This window comes from Centropristis striata, chromosome 1 (genome assembly GCF_030273125.1).
Source record: "Centropristis striata isolate RG_2023a ecotype Rhode Island chromosome 1, C.striata_1.0, whole genome shotgun sequence".
Taxonomy (NCBI): domain Eukaryota; kingdom Metazoa; phylum Chordata; class Actinopteri; order Perciformes; family Serranidae; genus Centropristis; species Centropristis striata.
The window spans coordinates 13508082-13523777 of record NC_081517.1 but is presented as its reverse complement, the minus strand read 5'-3'; the positions used below and the strand labels follow the sequence as shown (position 1 = coordinate 13523777).

Sequence of the window (15696 nt, the reverse complement as noted above, 5' to 3'; positions counted from 1 at the left end):
ACCTCTAGTGGTGCTTAAAGTTCAGCTGGATTCTGTTTGTGGAGCTCAAAAACATCTCTTTACATTAATAAGTTTGTTTTTGTCGATCCACAGATTTTCATTAGATCTACTTCCTACCAAAGAAATAGTCCCTGTGAAAACTGGTGACAGTCTGTTCTGTGGAGGATCATTTGTGGAACATTATTACCTAAAAGGAGATTAAATTCATCCTCATTTTATTTTTTTTAAAGTTGCAGGAATTTAAGACCAAATCTACATGATTAAATACCACTTGATGCAAGTGAGAAAATGCTTTTCATTGATTAAATTGTCCTTTTTTAAGCTGTTAAATCTGGAGCCCCTTCATGTATAATAGCTGCACATATATAACCACAAGTTTCAGCAGATACTTTAAAAACAACTTGAACTTCTGATCTCTTCTTCTCTTGGATCTTGTTTTCCTGAGATAAAAATCTTCCGGTTGTGTTTAGAAGTAACCGTTCAGCAATGTTGCATCTGATAAGAAGAGCGTTTAAGACTGAATCTTCTCTTTAAAAACAGTAAAAAGGGTTATTGATGTGACAAAAAGAACATGCACGAAAAAATGTTTCTCCATAGTGTTCAGAGAGCAAGCGGTGCTTGTGGTTGCATGAGGTTTTTATCCATATCCATTTATTTCCTGCAGGAGATACCAGTCGGCACGCCTCCAGTTTGGAGCAGCAAGGAGGAGTCAGACACGGAAGCATCTAAAAATCTATATCAGGTCATGTGTATGTGATATTTTGATTATTTTCACTTAATCTTGCTGTCAACAGCCCTTGAAGTTGTTCTCTATGCTCTCTTTCAAGCCACCAGACTCCATTGACAAAAACACACATTTTTCCCTGCAGCTCACTGGAGTTGCTGGTCTACTCCTGCCTCACTTAGTTAGTGTTGTGTTATTGTGTGACTTTGGTGTTTTAGAGGGTTAGTTTGGATTCACAAAAGTCTCACAATAACACACAGAAAACTAACTAATCAAGGCAGCGATAGACCAGCAAATCCTGTGTTCTGCAGGGTAAAATTACAGTTTTTATCCAATGGAGTCTGGTGGCATTGAAAAGAGAAATATAACATCTTGTTGTTACTTGAACAGGTCTGTCTGACTGCAACACAAAGCTGGAAAATAATTTAAACATAGCAAACACATAAAATGATGTTTTTTTAGGTGGCTAAAATAAGTTTATCTGCTCCAAACGTCCATCTCTTGAGGCGAACCGACCGCCATAAGTACCTCCAAACTTCCCCTTTAATCCTTCTTGTGTTGCAGCTCCGACCTTTTGAGAACAATCAGGTGTTTTTTTCCTTCAGTTGTCCCTCAGATTGCTTCCAAAAAACAGCGACAAGGCAAAACAATTGCATCCTTAAATATGTAGATAAGTGCAGCCAGAGAGACGAGGCATCTTCAGGTGTCTTGTCAGCAAAGACACGTTCTCCCTGAGTGCAGCTCAGAGGTAGGAGCATGTCACAGTGGTCCTGGATGAGGGATTAATCCATCCGTGATTAAATGCCCTCCAATCCTGTTTTACCTCTCCATGTAAGCAGAGACCATTTCTCCGTCACCCATGTCCACCTGCAGATTTTGTGGGCGGTCGTAGACTGGAACCTCCACCAACCCCTCCTCCTCCTCCTCTTCCTGCTGCTGCTGCTCCTGGACCACCACCTCCACCTCCTCCTGCACCCTCTCCTCCTCCGCCTCCAAATCAATCGAGACAGTCCTCGACGAGCTGTTTGCAGAGTCTTCTTCTCCTCCGTATCCCTCTGAAAGGTCGCCCTTCGCGTACAGCCCGGCAGCCGGCAGGAGTTCCGAGCTGCTGCACTCCTTGAACTTCTCCTGGAGCTTCTCCTTCAGGATGGCGTCCTCCTCGGAGCTGACTGATGGGTTCTTGCACGGCCCATTGACAGTCAACTTACTGACATCTGTGCTGGACACAGGAGCGTATCTCATCGTCCCCTCCTGGTGTTCTTTCACCTTGATCTGGAAGGTAAGACGACGGGTTTAAAGACAATTTGATTACCAGTGATTTGCTGCTGTTGTCCTCATTGTGACTGATCTTACCAGAGGTTTAGGTGGGCCGGGTAGCCTCATCGTCCAGGCTTTTACTTTACAGATGACAACTATTAACGCGCTGACTATGATGCCGAGGACCAACAGGAGTATAACAAGTGTTGTGGTATGGATCTCTGCAATAACATTTTTTTTAAAAAGTTGCTTTAAACATTTCTGAAAAAACATTTATTTTACAACCGTGGTCTGAAAATTTAAGCCTAATCTAAACCTCTGTGACATATATTCAATTAACCCTCTGAACCCCACGAGACATTTCAGGGCGTTTTTTTTGTTGTTGCTCTTTCTACATTTTCCTCTCTGTGCCCTTGTATTTCACTGCAATATATAAAATCCATATAAATCTATAAGTCCTGCAGCTCGATGGAATCAGCACAATCGGATCAACTCAAACATGTCTTTGTGCAGAACAACACAGTTAGAATGACAGAAATCAGAAAGAAGTTTAATTTCTCTGATAAATTATTTCTAAAAAATATAATAAAATGGAATTTATATATAAAACTAAATGTAAAATATAAAACTTTTCCAAGTGCCCAAAAGTGTCATGAATATTAGAAAAATGAATTTGTGTCTCCACATGCTATAGATATTGAAGTATTGTCATGTTTCCAGCCTCTCCTGTCCTCTCCTCTCTGCTCTGTGTAAACAGCCTCTCCTGTCCTCTCCTCTCTGCTCTGTGTAAACAGCCTCTCCTGTCCTCTCCTCTCTGCTCTGTGTAAACAGCCTCTCCTGTCCTCTCCTCTCTGCTCGGTGTAATCATCAATCATGTTTTCACAGTGTCTCTGAGGAGCAGAATTTAATGTTTTTAACAGGATCTGGTTAGTGCAAACACTTTATTTTAAATGACACATGGAGAATAAAGAGATTCTGATACAAATACCAGCGTTTGGTACGGTTGGCGGGGTTCAGAGGTCTAAAAAACTGCCTTAGCAATTTTATCTTTACATGTTCTGGGGTAAATAATTTTATATTATGATGCTCATTATTTATTATGTGTATTAGACATTTTGAATGTAGGAGTATTTTCAGAAACGTCACACAAGATTTATCGACACATTTTTGATACAGAAAGTCTTTAAAGAAACCTCCCGGCTTCAGACTCACCGTATGATGTACTGACACAGATGCGGTCTGTCTGTCTGAACACAACTTCTCCAATATTATTCCCTTCGATCAACAATCCTTTCAGATGGATGCACTTCTCTGTGTCGTCGGGAAACAGGACGGGAAGTTTGCATTTTTTCACTTTCACTGGGCAATTCCCTTCAACCTGAAAGTCACAGAACAGGGATAATTAATGCCAGCATTGCTTTTAATTTCATTTGCTTATTCTTCTAATAAGGAACAAAGCATTTTAACTTTAATTTCTTCTTTTGTGTTGCATTCAAATGGTGTGGTGAATAGTGGTAAACATGAGCTCCAGCTTAGGGAAATGTACATTAATGCACTCTAACGTCGAAAATCGAACAAAATCAAAATTAACCCTTACTGTACTTCCACCATCGAAGGAGGCAGTGAACCTAAATGTGGCCGTATCCGGTTTGCTGGCGTCCTTCAGCTCTTTGTAGAAGTGGAAAGGATTCATGAAAGTGACTGAGGTCCCTGAATCGTTCTCAGTCAGATTCACGGGAGGGAAATCCAACTTCCCTGTGAAGAGAAATTCAAGTTTTATTTCAAAATTATTTATATGAGTTAAATTAAAGCAAATTAATGAGTTTTTAAGGTCATTTTGTTTATTATTTATTTTATTTTCAGATGTTTAGTTGGTCTTGAATTTATTTTTGAATTTGTTAGGTCAATGTGTTTTTATTTCAGTGTTTTAAGATTTTATTTCTAATATATTAATGAATTCATTTTCATTACCTTAGATGTTTTTTGGGTTTTTTTTTAGAAAATTTTAGATTTTTATTATTATTATTTTTATTTTATTTGTTTTGTTTTCCAAAGTTTTTTTTAGCCTTTAGGTTAGTTTTATATAAAGATTTTTTGAGTCATTGTGTTTTTGTTTTTTTCCATTTATTTAAGAAAATGTGTTTATGTTTTTATAGCTTTTATTTTTAATATATTAAATGTATTCAGTTTTATTTATATTTAATAATATTTTTAGGACAGCAAATTAATTTATATGCATTTTTAAATGTTTTGAGGTTTTTCATTAACTTAGATGTTATTTTTTTAGAAGTTTAGATACTTCTCTTTTTATTTATTAAGTTTTTTTAAGCCTTGAATTTAGTTTGAGATTTTTTTTTAAAAATTTGTTTTTATTTATTCATTTATTGAAAAAAGTTTTTTGACCTTTATGTTTTATGTTTTTTTTATAGCTTTTATTGATTATAATTTATCATTTGTAACTATATTTAATCATTTTATAATAACATTTTTAGATCACTGTATTTTTTTAAGGTTTTGAGGTTTTTCATTTACTTAGATTTTTTTTTTTAGAAGTTCAGAAACTTCTGTTTTTATCATTTATTTTTCAGACTGAAGTCTTGAATTTTTTTTTAATAGTTTTTTCCATTTATTTTGAATAATATATCATTTTTTATATTTAATAATTTTATATATTTATCATTGTATTTATCTATTCATTTATGTTTTTTGGTTTTTCAACATTTAGATAATTCTGTTTTTATCTATTCATTTTTTATTCCTTTTATTTTTAATAATTTATATTTCCATTGAATAATACTTTTTATGACATTAGGCTAAAAAAACGACCCTTTGATCAGCAGAAAAAGTCCTTGTCACAAAGCTGAAAACTGCAGTTATTCTGACTTCTAGATACGTGGGTCTCACAGGACAGGAATTAATTTATGTACAATCTTCTTCTAACTTGAAGCATTGTAATGCCTACACTTTTCATCAGCCTGCTTGTAGTCGTTGAAGCTAAAAGTTATGGGCTTGGTCGGCTCCGACTGGTTTCCTCTCTCCACAGCTGTTACAGTAACGGAGTGGAAGCCCATGTAGCGTTCTTCAGTCGCCCAGACGAAGCGGCTCAGATCGAACCGCTGCTCCGTGGTTTCAATCACATTGTGCCTTAAATAAGAGAAACAGTAAGCAGATTAATCATTCGTTTCACTCCGTATAGAGGGAATTTAGAGGGAAAAATTCACAGATTACTGATATTTTGTTCTCACCCTGCAGTTCCTCCGATGTGAACCCTGAAGCTGGTCTGAGGTCGCCGGTGGCCGTACATCCAGCTGACGGCCACGTTGAAATTTTGGCAGCTCAGAGTCACGTTTGTTGGAGGCGGAACTGCAGAAAGACAGAAAATAAGAAAAGTGACATTACTGCACAACGAATTCTTTACTTTTCATACTTAAAGTGCATTTTTCTTCAGTCAGGTTTTGAAAGCAGGACTTTTACTTGCATTAGAGTATTTTCACAGTGCGTTATCTTTTACTGAAGTAAAGCATGCTTTTTTTTGCATGTTATGAAAATATGCATGATTTTTTTATTTTATTTTCATGCGATCGGTGTTCTATTTAATCCCTGTAAAGCAGAAACACCAAGCAGAGATGCACAGAAACTTTTGTTGTGCAGTAAAGTAAAATTCCCAGTTCAGACTTACGGGACAGACAGATGCGGCCGGTGTCCCTGAACGCCACGCCGCCGATAAAAGAACCGCTGACTCTGAGGCACTTCTCCTCCCCCTCATGGAATAAGACGTCCACATCGCAGGTAAATGTATTGTCATTGAAACGGCACAAACTGGGAAAACCTCTCTGCACGTCACAGAAAAAAAAGGCAATTAATGTCAGCATTGTTTTATTGTATTTGCACATTAATGAAATAATAAAATCATTTGGTTGATCACCTGGAATTTTTAATTGATTTGTGTATTTTTTTATTTTATCGTTCAGTTCTGTGGTCGTAAACAAACTGAAAGTTGCAATAACAATTATAAAACACACAGAAATACATTAGGACTAATTTGAGCAGAACTGAACTAACTTACTGTATCAAACCTTGCTAGCATGAATTACTGAGTTTAATTTGATCCAAAACTTATTTAAACACAAAACACTTGTAAATATGAAGATTACGTCATGCCTCTTCGGGGGCTAAAACATAAAACATTGAACTCCTTGACATTTATGTTACAGTTTAATCTTACTGAGTCAGTTTTACGATCGACAGGATCAAGTATCTTTTCATCCTTTCAAAATAAAAGCGTCCATTATCAAAACAGGCTTTTGCACAGTACTCTCTATATATATCTTTTATTTTGCACATGTATGCATGCAGCGATTAATTGATCGTTAACATTATGGGTAATCGAGATGGAAGGTTTTTTCCAAACGCCCATCCCTAATCCAGTGCGACAAGTCTTTAAACTTTATTATACTTACTGTATCTGTAGAGACGGTGAAGTTAAATGTGGCTCCGTCCGGCTGCTTCAGGTCTCTATAGAAGAGTTGCGGGTGTGTGAAGCTCACTGAGAGACCCGAGTCCTTCTCACTCAGATCCACAGGAGGAAAGTCTCGTTCAGCTGAGAGGAGAAATAAAACAGACATTAAAGCCTTCGTGATGGGAAGATGTTCTGCAGGATTGCATTTTTTTTATTAGGGTTTCACTAGACAGAAAAAAAATCTGCCAATAAAACACGATGCAAAAATGTTCAAATCTTTTATGACGTTTGTCAATTGAAAGCTGTAAAAAAAAGACTAGGCTATATATTAAATATTTTTACCAATATACGTTTGTTATTTTTAGGTCTTGGATTCATTTTTTATTTTGTTAGGTGAATGTGTTTTTATTTATTAAGGTTTTTTTTTTTAGCTTTTTTAAAAATATATTAATGTATTCATTTTTATTTATATTTAATAATAATTTTTAGGTCAGCAAATTTATTTATATACTATTTAAAGGTTATTTATTTATTCATTAAAGGTTTTGAGGTTTTTCATTAACTTAGATATTTTTATTTAGACGACGTTTAGATACTCTACTACTTGCACTAGCTGCAATTCTGATGAATTTACCTAAACTAAGAATTCCCGAAAAGTGTTAAATCAGTGACTCATTTTGTGAAATTAGGTTCATTTAAGAGGAAATTAATCTTTTAAAATCCACCCACCCAGGTAGGGTTAGGGTTAAATCTTTATTTTGATTTGAAATTTGAAGGCTTAAAATTGATATATTCAAACCTTAATTTATGATAAATTATTGTCACTCACTTGTGCAATGTTAGTTTTTCTTTTAAGACTATTTTTTCATTGCATTATATATTTATTATTTTATTATATTTTTATTATTTTAACATATTTCACACGCTGCTGCAACACCTGAATTTCCCCCATGAGGCTCAATAAAGCAATATTATTATTATTATTATTATTATTATCTTTATTATTATCTTATCTTAAGTGTTCAGAGTCACTCACAGTTAAAAAAAAAAAAAGTCCTAAAGTCATTAAACAGCGACTAATTTTTTTTTTTTGTGTGAAATTAGGTTAATTTATTGTTTAGGAAATTGACCTCCACCTGAAAATCCACCAGGTAGGGTTAGGGATCCAATAAATTAGTATAAATAGTGTATCTATTTTATTTTAGTCTGTATATTTTGCACTTTTCTACTATATATATATATATATATATAATGTGTGTGTGTGGTTTACTATTATTACTATGATTTTAATATATTTAAATATAATTATACTTTCTATTTCTTTCTAGTCTTGGTTGGAGTAACAGCGGATTCCTGATTTTGATATCAGAAGAACTTTAAGGCTAAAATTAATTCATGAGATTTTATTTGAAAGGTGACATCTTCTAGTTTCTGCAAATGTAAAAATGAAAACAACTAAAACTACAGCAGCTCAAACAAACTAATGTTTTGTTGTTTCATGCCCAACTCTAACCCTACTGCTGTGTTTTGAAAGGTTAAAATAACAATTCTTATTCAACCAGAGCTTCTTATTCCCTCCCTCGTGCTGTCAGGGCTGCACGAGGGCTTCTTACGTCCACAGTTCCAACACACACTGCTGCAGATCAGCCACCAACAACAACAACACAGTAAAACCTTAAACGCTGCGGCCTTTGTTCTCCTGCACGTCACATACCTGCTCAGTGACAGACAGCAGGTACGGCAGCAGGAAGCAAGCAGCTTTCTGCTCTACAGCATTCCCGCAGCCAGCCCACATTGTTTACAGCTACTGACTCACTCACCGCTGTCAATCAAAGTCTCCAATTAGAAAAAACAAGTTCTCAAGTCTGTCGTCATTTGAGTCTGGCTTTTAATATAACTTTATTTTTATATCCGTCTAATTATTTTATTTGAGTCTGGTCTTTTTTTATTATTATTATTATTATTATTATTATTATTTATTGAAATATAATTTTATTTGTTTTACTTTCTTTGGGCATTAATAGAACTTTTTTTTAATTATATATCGCTTATATTATTTAGTGTATTTTACTTTAGTCAGGTCTTTTATTATTATTATTATTATTATTAATAATAATAATAATAATGTATTTATTGATTATTATTTTTATTTATTTATTTAAATATTATTTTACTTTATTTTGGCATTTAATAGAGCTTTTTTTAAATATATTTGTTATTATTTAGGGTATTTTACTTATTTTTTTAAATGTATTTAATTGATTGTATTCCATCATTTTATTTCGGCATTTAATAGAGCTTTTTAAATAAATATATATATATATAGCTTTATTTATATATCTGTCTAAATATGTATTGTATTGTCTTTAATCAAGTTTTATTATTATTATTATTATTATTATTATTATTATTATAATTATTTGTATTATTATTAATTTATTTAAATACTATTTTACTTATTGTATTCCATCATTTCATTTTGGCATTAAATAGAGCTTTTTTATATAGATCTGTCTATCTGATTATTAAGTGTATTTTACTTTTTTTACTTTTTAAGTCTGGTCTTTAATTGAGCTTTGTTATTTTTTTAAATATTATTATTAGAAGTAGTATTAGTATATTTTTATTTAAATGTTATTTACTTATTTCATTTATTGTATCCCATCATTTTAGTTTTACATTTTATTGAGCTTCATCCGTTTTCATCTGTCTAATGATTTACTTCTTTATTTCCTTTTAATACCTCCAGTTAAATTTTATTTCTGTAGGAATTTATTGACGTAATTTAATATGTTTGACCTCTGGGTGTTTCCTCTAAACTGATACGGTTCCTTACTTCTATTTTTTTTCTGTCCTCAGTTCTTGTTTTAATCGTTACTGAATGTTGTCGTTATTGCTACTAGAAGTTATTAAGTTACAATTCATTTGTATGAAAGGAGCTAAACACACAGAGCCTGATTGATGGACTGAGTCTTGATTTCCAGGACAAACACGCACAGCCAAAACATCTCACTGCCACAAACCACTTAATAACCAAACAAATCCTCCAGACCACAAAGATCGTTTGTTGCTACCTTCAGATACGACCCAGAGTTTCAAACACACAAAATGTTGTGAAAACGATGCTGTTTGGTTTGTTTAACTACTTGTTTACATTTTTAAAAATCCTAAAATTCCTCTCAAATGGAACAAAAAAGCCAAGACTAAACCAGGAAAACCCTCTCTACACATAAAGTTCTCAAGAATATGTAAAATTAAAACATTTAATTAAAGTGGAGCCTTTAAATCCATGGTATGAGCAGTTATTATCTGAGTTCACACATCATATAAAGCAGCTAAATGAAGACTTCGCCCTTGAGTCGGCAAACATCCTTTTATTTCCCAACCTGTGCTTTACAATCCGATTCAGGCCTCTGCGATCTATCATGTGAAAGTTCAGAAGCTCCAGAAAGTCTCAGCAGTGAGTCACTCTGCAGGATTAAGCAATCTCTGTTTCTGAGGAAAATGACAACAAAGCAGTGGATGGGGAAGTATGACTCGCGGAAATCATCCCCCTGGAGGAGAGCGGGAACAGAGACTGCTCATATTTTAGGACTTTCTCAACATGAGGTCACATCTACAACAGAAATGTGACCACACAGAAACCACATCACAATCAGGAAGGAGGCAGGAATAACCAGAAACATTTCATTTCAAAACCATGAGAGGAGAAAAAGAGGAAACGGTTCAATCATTAGATAGTTTCGGTGAGATGGACAGGGGGGGTTTGCGCCATGTTCTGACCCTCATCTCTGGTCCAGAATGAGATACAAGCGGCTGAAATGAGAGTCCTCTGTCAGGATTCTGGCTCAGCCTCAGACAGAGGAAAAGGAGCTCAGAGATCCAGAGAAAGCTCAGAGTAGAGCTGCTGCTCCTTTGTGGTTCTGGCATCTGATCAGAGCGCCTCCTGTGAGGGACCCAGAACCCACTTGAGAGATTATATCTCTCACCTGGGAACACCTTGGGGTCCTCCAGGAGCAGCTGGAAAACGTTGTTGTTGAGGGACATTTTCAATGCTTCCCTTAGTCTGCCAGCACAGATGTGACAGGTTGTGTTCTGGTGGAAGTGGTGAACCACAGGACACAGCATAGCCGTGTTTCCTTTAGGGGAAAGAGTGGCCGATGGGAAAGCTTCAGGCAATCCAGGTTTTTAGTATATTTTTTATTGCTAGGTTGTTCAAGACATTGTTCAAAAGAACAGCATACTTTGATTAAAAAGTTGATTGGAGAAGGGAAAACTTATAAAGAGGTGCAAACAATTATAGGCTGTTCATCTAAAATTATCTCCAATGCTTTAAAATGGAGAGCAAAACCAGAGACACGTGGCAGAAAACGGAAGACAACCATTAAAATGGATGGAAGAATAATCAGAATGGCAAAGGCTCAGCCAATGATCAGCTCCAGGATGATCAAAGGCAGTCTGGAGTTACCTGGAAGTGCTGTGACAGTTAGAAGACGTCTGTGTGAAGCTAATCTATTTACAAGAATCCCCCGCAAAGTCCCTCTGTTAGAAAAAGGCATGTGCAGAAGAGATTACAATCTGCCAAAGAACACATCAACTGGCCTAAAGAGAAATGGAGGAACATTTTGTGGACTGATGAGAGTAAAATTGTTCTTTTTGGGTCCAAGGGCCGCAGACAGTTTGTGAGACGAGCCCCAAGCTCTGAATTCAAGCCACAGTACACAGTGAAGACAGTGAAGCATCATGATATGGGCATGTTTCTCCTACTATGGTGTTGGGCCGATTTATCTCATACCAGGGATCATGGATCAGTTTGCATATGTTAAAATACTTGAAGAGGTCATGTAGCCTTATGCTGAAGAGGACATGCCCTTGAAATGGGTGTTTCAACAAGACAATGAGCCCAAACACACTAGTAAACCAGCAAAATCTTGGTTCCAAACCAACAACATTGATGTTTTGGAGTGGACCTTAATCCAATTGAGAACTTGTGGGGTGACATAAAAAATGCTGTTTCTGAAGCAAAACCAAGAAATATAAATGAATTGTGGAATGTTGTTAGAGAATCTTGGAGTGGAATAACAGCTGAAACGTTCCACAAGTTGGTTGACTCCATGCCACACAAATGTGAAGCAGTTATTAAAAACTGGTCATACAACTAAATATTAGTTTAGTGATCACAGGATTGCTAAATCCTAGAAACAAAAAAGTTTGTACAAAATATTTTTGAGTTTGTAAAGTCAACAGCAGACACTGCTATTTTTTTGAACACACCCCTTTCAACTAATTGCCCAATTGCACAGCCTTAAGAGCTGCATATCACGGATGCTGGGTCTTGTTGGTTTTCTGAGAATCTACTGCACCTACTGGTACCTTGTTTGCCATGTAGCAATAAAAAATATACTAAAAACCTGGATTAATCTGGTTAGTCATATTGGACTGCTATTATTTTGAACACTACTGTACATAGACATAGACATATATATATATATACACACGTAAAAAAGTGAAGTTTTTGAGTTGGGTAAAGTTGGAAAGATCACAGATTGTTTTTTTAATCAAAGGTTGTTTTATTGTTTCAGAAAAAATCCCTCAACACATAAATGAAATTTTCTAGAAGCTTCAACAGATGCAACTGTTTTTTTGGGGGGGGGGGAAATCTGCTGTTGTGTAATTTATGTGAATCAGTTTGTAGCTCACAGTCAACTTTACCAACTCATAAAGTGACTTTATTACCAACATTTTTCTCGAAGGGCATAATGAATGAATGAAACATACATATATATATATATATATATATATATATATATATATATATATATATATATAGTGTGGTTAATTATTAAGCTGACTATAAAACCACAGCCATGACAGAACTTTGAACTCAATTATAAGTATCACTCTCTTTACATGAGTCACTAATGTTCACCCTCACAGCTGGAACTAAAAGACTTATCTATGTTACGCTCTGGTTTAACTGACAGACTGAAATTAACCTGCTCTTATATATCGCTTTTCTAGTCAATTTGCGACCACTCAAAGCGCTTTACACTACAGCACATTCACCCATTCACACACACATTCATACTGGTGGCAGAGGCTACCCTAAACGGTGCCTCCTGCCACCATTGGGAATCCATTCACACACCGATGAACGCAGCATCGGGAGCAATTTGGGGTTCAGTATCTTGCTCAAGGATACTTCGACATGTAGGCTGCCATGGTCGGGGATCGAACCACTAACCCTCCAATCGGTGGACAAGAATAAAGGATCTGTTGAGTCAGCAGGAGACTAACAACCATGTTGACGGAATCGTTTATTATAAAAAGTGAAAAGATTCTTGGTTTATAGGAGTGTCTGTGAAGGACAAATAAGCATTTTTGGACGAGTATATATTAAAATTCAAGCATATTTCTTATAAACTTTAGCACTTTTCAAATGTTCAAACCTGACCATCAGACCTGAAAATAATTAACATTTTTCAATTTTCAATAAATAAGTTTTACTTATTTGAATTTTTACTATATATTATATTATTATTTTAGTGCAGATTTAGTTGAAAAACAAGCATTTTAAATATATTTAAATTTAAATTAAACATTTAAATTTTGTACAGACCCTGCCTGATGCAACCTGACTATGAGACCAGAAAATTATTTACAATTGTATTTTTTATGAATATGTACAACATTTTATTTATTTATTTTATTATTTGTTTTTCTTGAATTTTAAATTTTTTTTTTTTCAAAAATAGTCTTTTGACTCATTAACAGACACCTGAATACATTTAACAATTTTAAACAAATAATGAATGAATAATAACAATAATAAGATTTTTATGTTCAATTTTCTTGATTTTTTTTCTTTTTAGATTTTTTCTTTTTCTATTTTTAACTGTAACAGAAGTCCAGATTCATGATTCTGATTATTGCTCCTGTTAACATTTGGTAATTTTTTAATTAATAATGAAATACATTTTTATGTTTTATTTTAATTTCCTTGAATATTGAGTTGTTGTTGTTTTTTTTAACTTTTATTATCATTTCTACTTCTACTAACATTTAGTCATTTTTTAATAAATAATGAAGGCACATTTTTATGTTTTATTTTAATTTTCATTAATTTTATTAAAATTTTTCTTTTTCTTGTTTTAATTATTATTACTATTATTCTAAAATAAAACATCAAGTAACAAGTGTCCTGACAAGTTACCAAAATCCAAAGTCATGTTTCATTTTGACTCATAAACAGAGACCTGAAAACATTTAGTTATTTTTAATAAATAATAAAGGTGCACTTTTATGTTATGTTTTTATTTCCTTGAGTTTTTTTATTTACTTATTTTATTATTATTATTATTATTGTTACTTTTTCTAAAATTAAGTCAATTGTTAATAAATAACAAATGCACATTTTTGTGGTTTATTTATTTTATTTTTTATTTAAAATTTTATCAGAATTTTTCTTTTTCTTTTATTCTAACAGAAAACATCAACAGGTGTCCACACAAGTTACCAGAGTCAAAGTCATGTTTCATTTTTGCTCATTTTGACTCATGAAACAGTAAAACACCCGGATATAAATGTAAATTTTAACCCATAATATTCCTTTAATTCCATTTTTACTTCTTCTTTTTTTAACAGTTCTCAAGTTTCATAGAATCCCAGACGCAAACACATCTTTAAATCATCATTTAATGATCAATATGTAGGGTTTTAGGTACTTACCGATCACAGCAGAATCTCCGGAGGTCCACAGCAGCAGCAGCAGCAGCACCAGGGCCGTGAACGCACCGCCAGCCAACATGTTTCAGGCCGCAGAGCTGCAGCTTCCTCCTCGGTTCAGCACCCGGAGGTCAGAGTCACAGAAGAGCCGGACGAGCCTTCATGAGACAGAAACTTCGTTTGGAATAAACGACGTGTAGTGTCTCGTCAGTGAAGTTCCTGATTTTCTTCCACAGAAAAGCGACTGAGTCACATCCTCAAACTCACCATCTCCTCCGGCGTGTTAGAGTATGTTAGTGTGAGTGTGTGTGTGTGTGTGAGGAACAAGAGCGCTCGACATGCTCTACCTGGAAAACACCTTGATGACGTCAGAGATAATTATCTCTTTCTTTTCAAAATAAAGGTTTAAACGGCTCAGAGGAAATTAATGGAGCGATGATGAAGAGGCGGTTTAATAAACTAAATAAGAATAAAAGTAGGACAAGAAAGCTTTACTAAATTTACATTGAAACCTCGTTTGTAGAAAAAAAAGAATTGAATCGCAGAAAAATGTAAAAGTAAATCAATACTAACAGGAAAACATGTTGAGAGATACAAAAATACAAGTATAAGAACAATAGGCTAGAGTTCTGCACAAAACAAACGAATATAATATATTTAAATAATCTGAATCGTGTTATTATTTTCTGTGCAAAACATTAAAACATATCAAGAGAAAATTAAATTAACATTTAAGAAACACTACACTACACTAAAATATCTACATGGCTACTACATAAAAACAAAATAGGACTCCAAGAACAGAATAAAAATGTAATAAAAAAATAAATAAATAAAAGATATAAAGATCATCCTATCATAGCTATGCCGACGACACCCAGCTAATCTTCTCATTTCCCCAGTCTGAAACACAGGCAGCAGCACGTATCTCTGCATGTCTGGCCGACATCTCCCAGTGGATGTCCTCGCACCACCTCAAACTCAACCTGGGCAAGACTGAGCTACTCTACCTCCCAGGGAAGGGCTCTCCCACCACTGACCTCCACATCACTGTGCAGAACACAGTGGTTGTCTCCACAGAAACCGCCAAAAACCTTGGCGTGACTCTTGACAACCAACTGTCCCTCTCCACAAACATCACCGCCACCACCAGATCCTGCAGATTCTTGCTGCATAACATCAGGAGAATCCGCCTGTTCCTCACTCTGAAGGCAGCTCAGGTCCTGGTCCAGGCGCTGTTCATCTCACGCCTGGACTACTGCAACTCCCTCATGCCAGGTCTGACTACCAAAGCCATCCGACCTCTGCAGCTCATCCAGAATGCAGCTGCTCCATTGGTCTTCAATCTTCCCAAATTTTCACACACAACACCCCTCCTCCGCTCCCTGCACTGGCTACCTGTGGCTGCTCGGATACGCTTCAAGACTCTAGCTCTGGCGTACTCTGCTGCTAATGGTTCAGGTCCTACTTACATCCAGGACCTTGTCAAACTCTACACCCCTGCCCGTCCTCTCCGCTCTGCATCAGCCAA

General features: G+C 35.1%; 1 protein-coding gene across 2 annotated transcripts; it reads right to left on the bottom strand.

Moving 5' to 3' along the window:
- Positions 1-979: 979 nt before the first annotated feature.
- On the bottom strand, positions 980-14630 carry ifngr1 (interferon gamma receptor 1). Of its 2 annotated transcripts, XM_059331795.1 has the most exons (10): positions 14433-14630; positions 14169-14339; positions 6442-6581; positions 5661-5814; positions 5227-5344; positions 4944-5125; positions 3579-3736; positions 3194-3359; positions 2078-2202; positions 980-1996 (listed from the first exon to the last, which is right to left on the bottom strand). In XM_059331795.1, exons 2-10 carry the CDS (start codon positions 14245-14247, stop codon positions 1544-1546), a joined length of 1575 nt encoding a protein of 524 aa, XP_059187778.1. In that variant the 5' UTR covers positions 14248-14339; positions 14433-14630; the 3' UTR covers positions 980-1543. The 2 variants fall into 2 exon arrangements, with proteins under 2 accessions (XP_059187778.1, XP_059187770.1); XM_059331787.1 differs by having other exon boundaries at positions 981-1996; positions 14169-14628.
- Positions 14631-15696: the final 1066 nt, after the last annotated feature.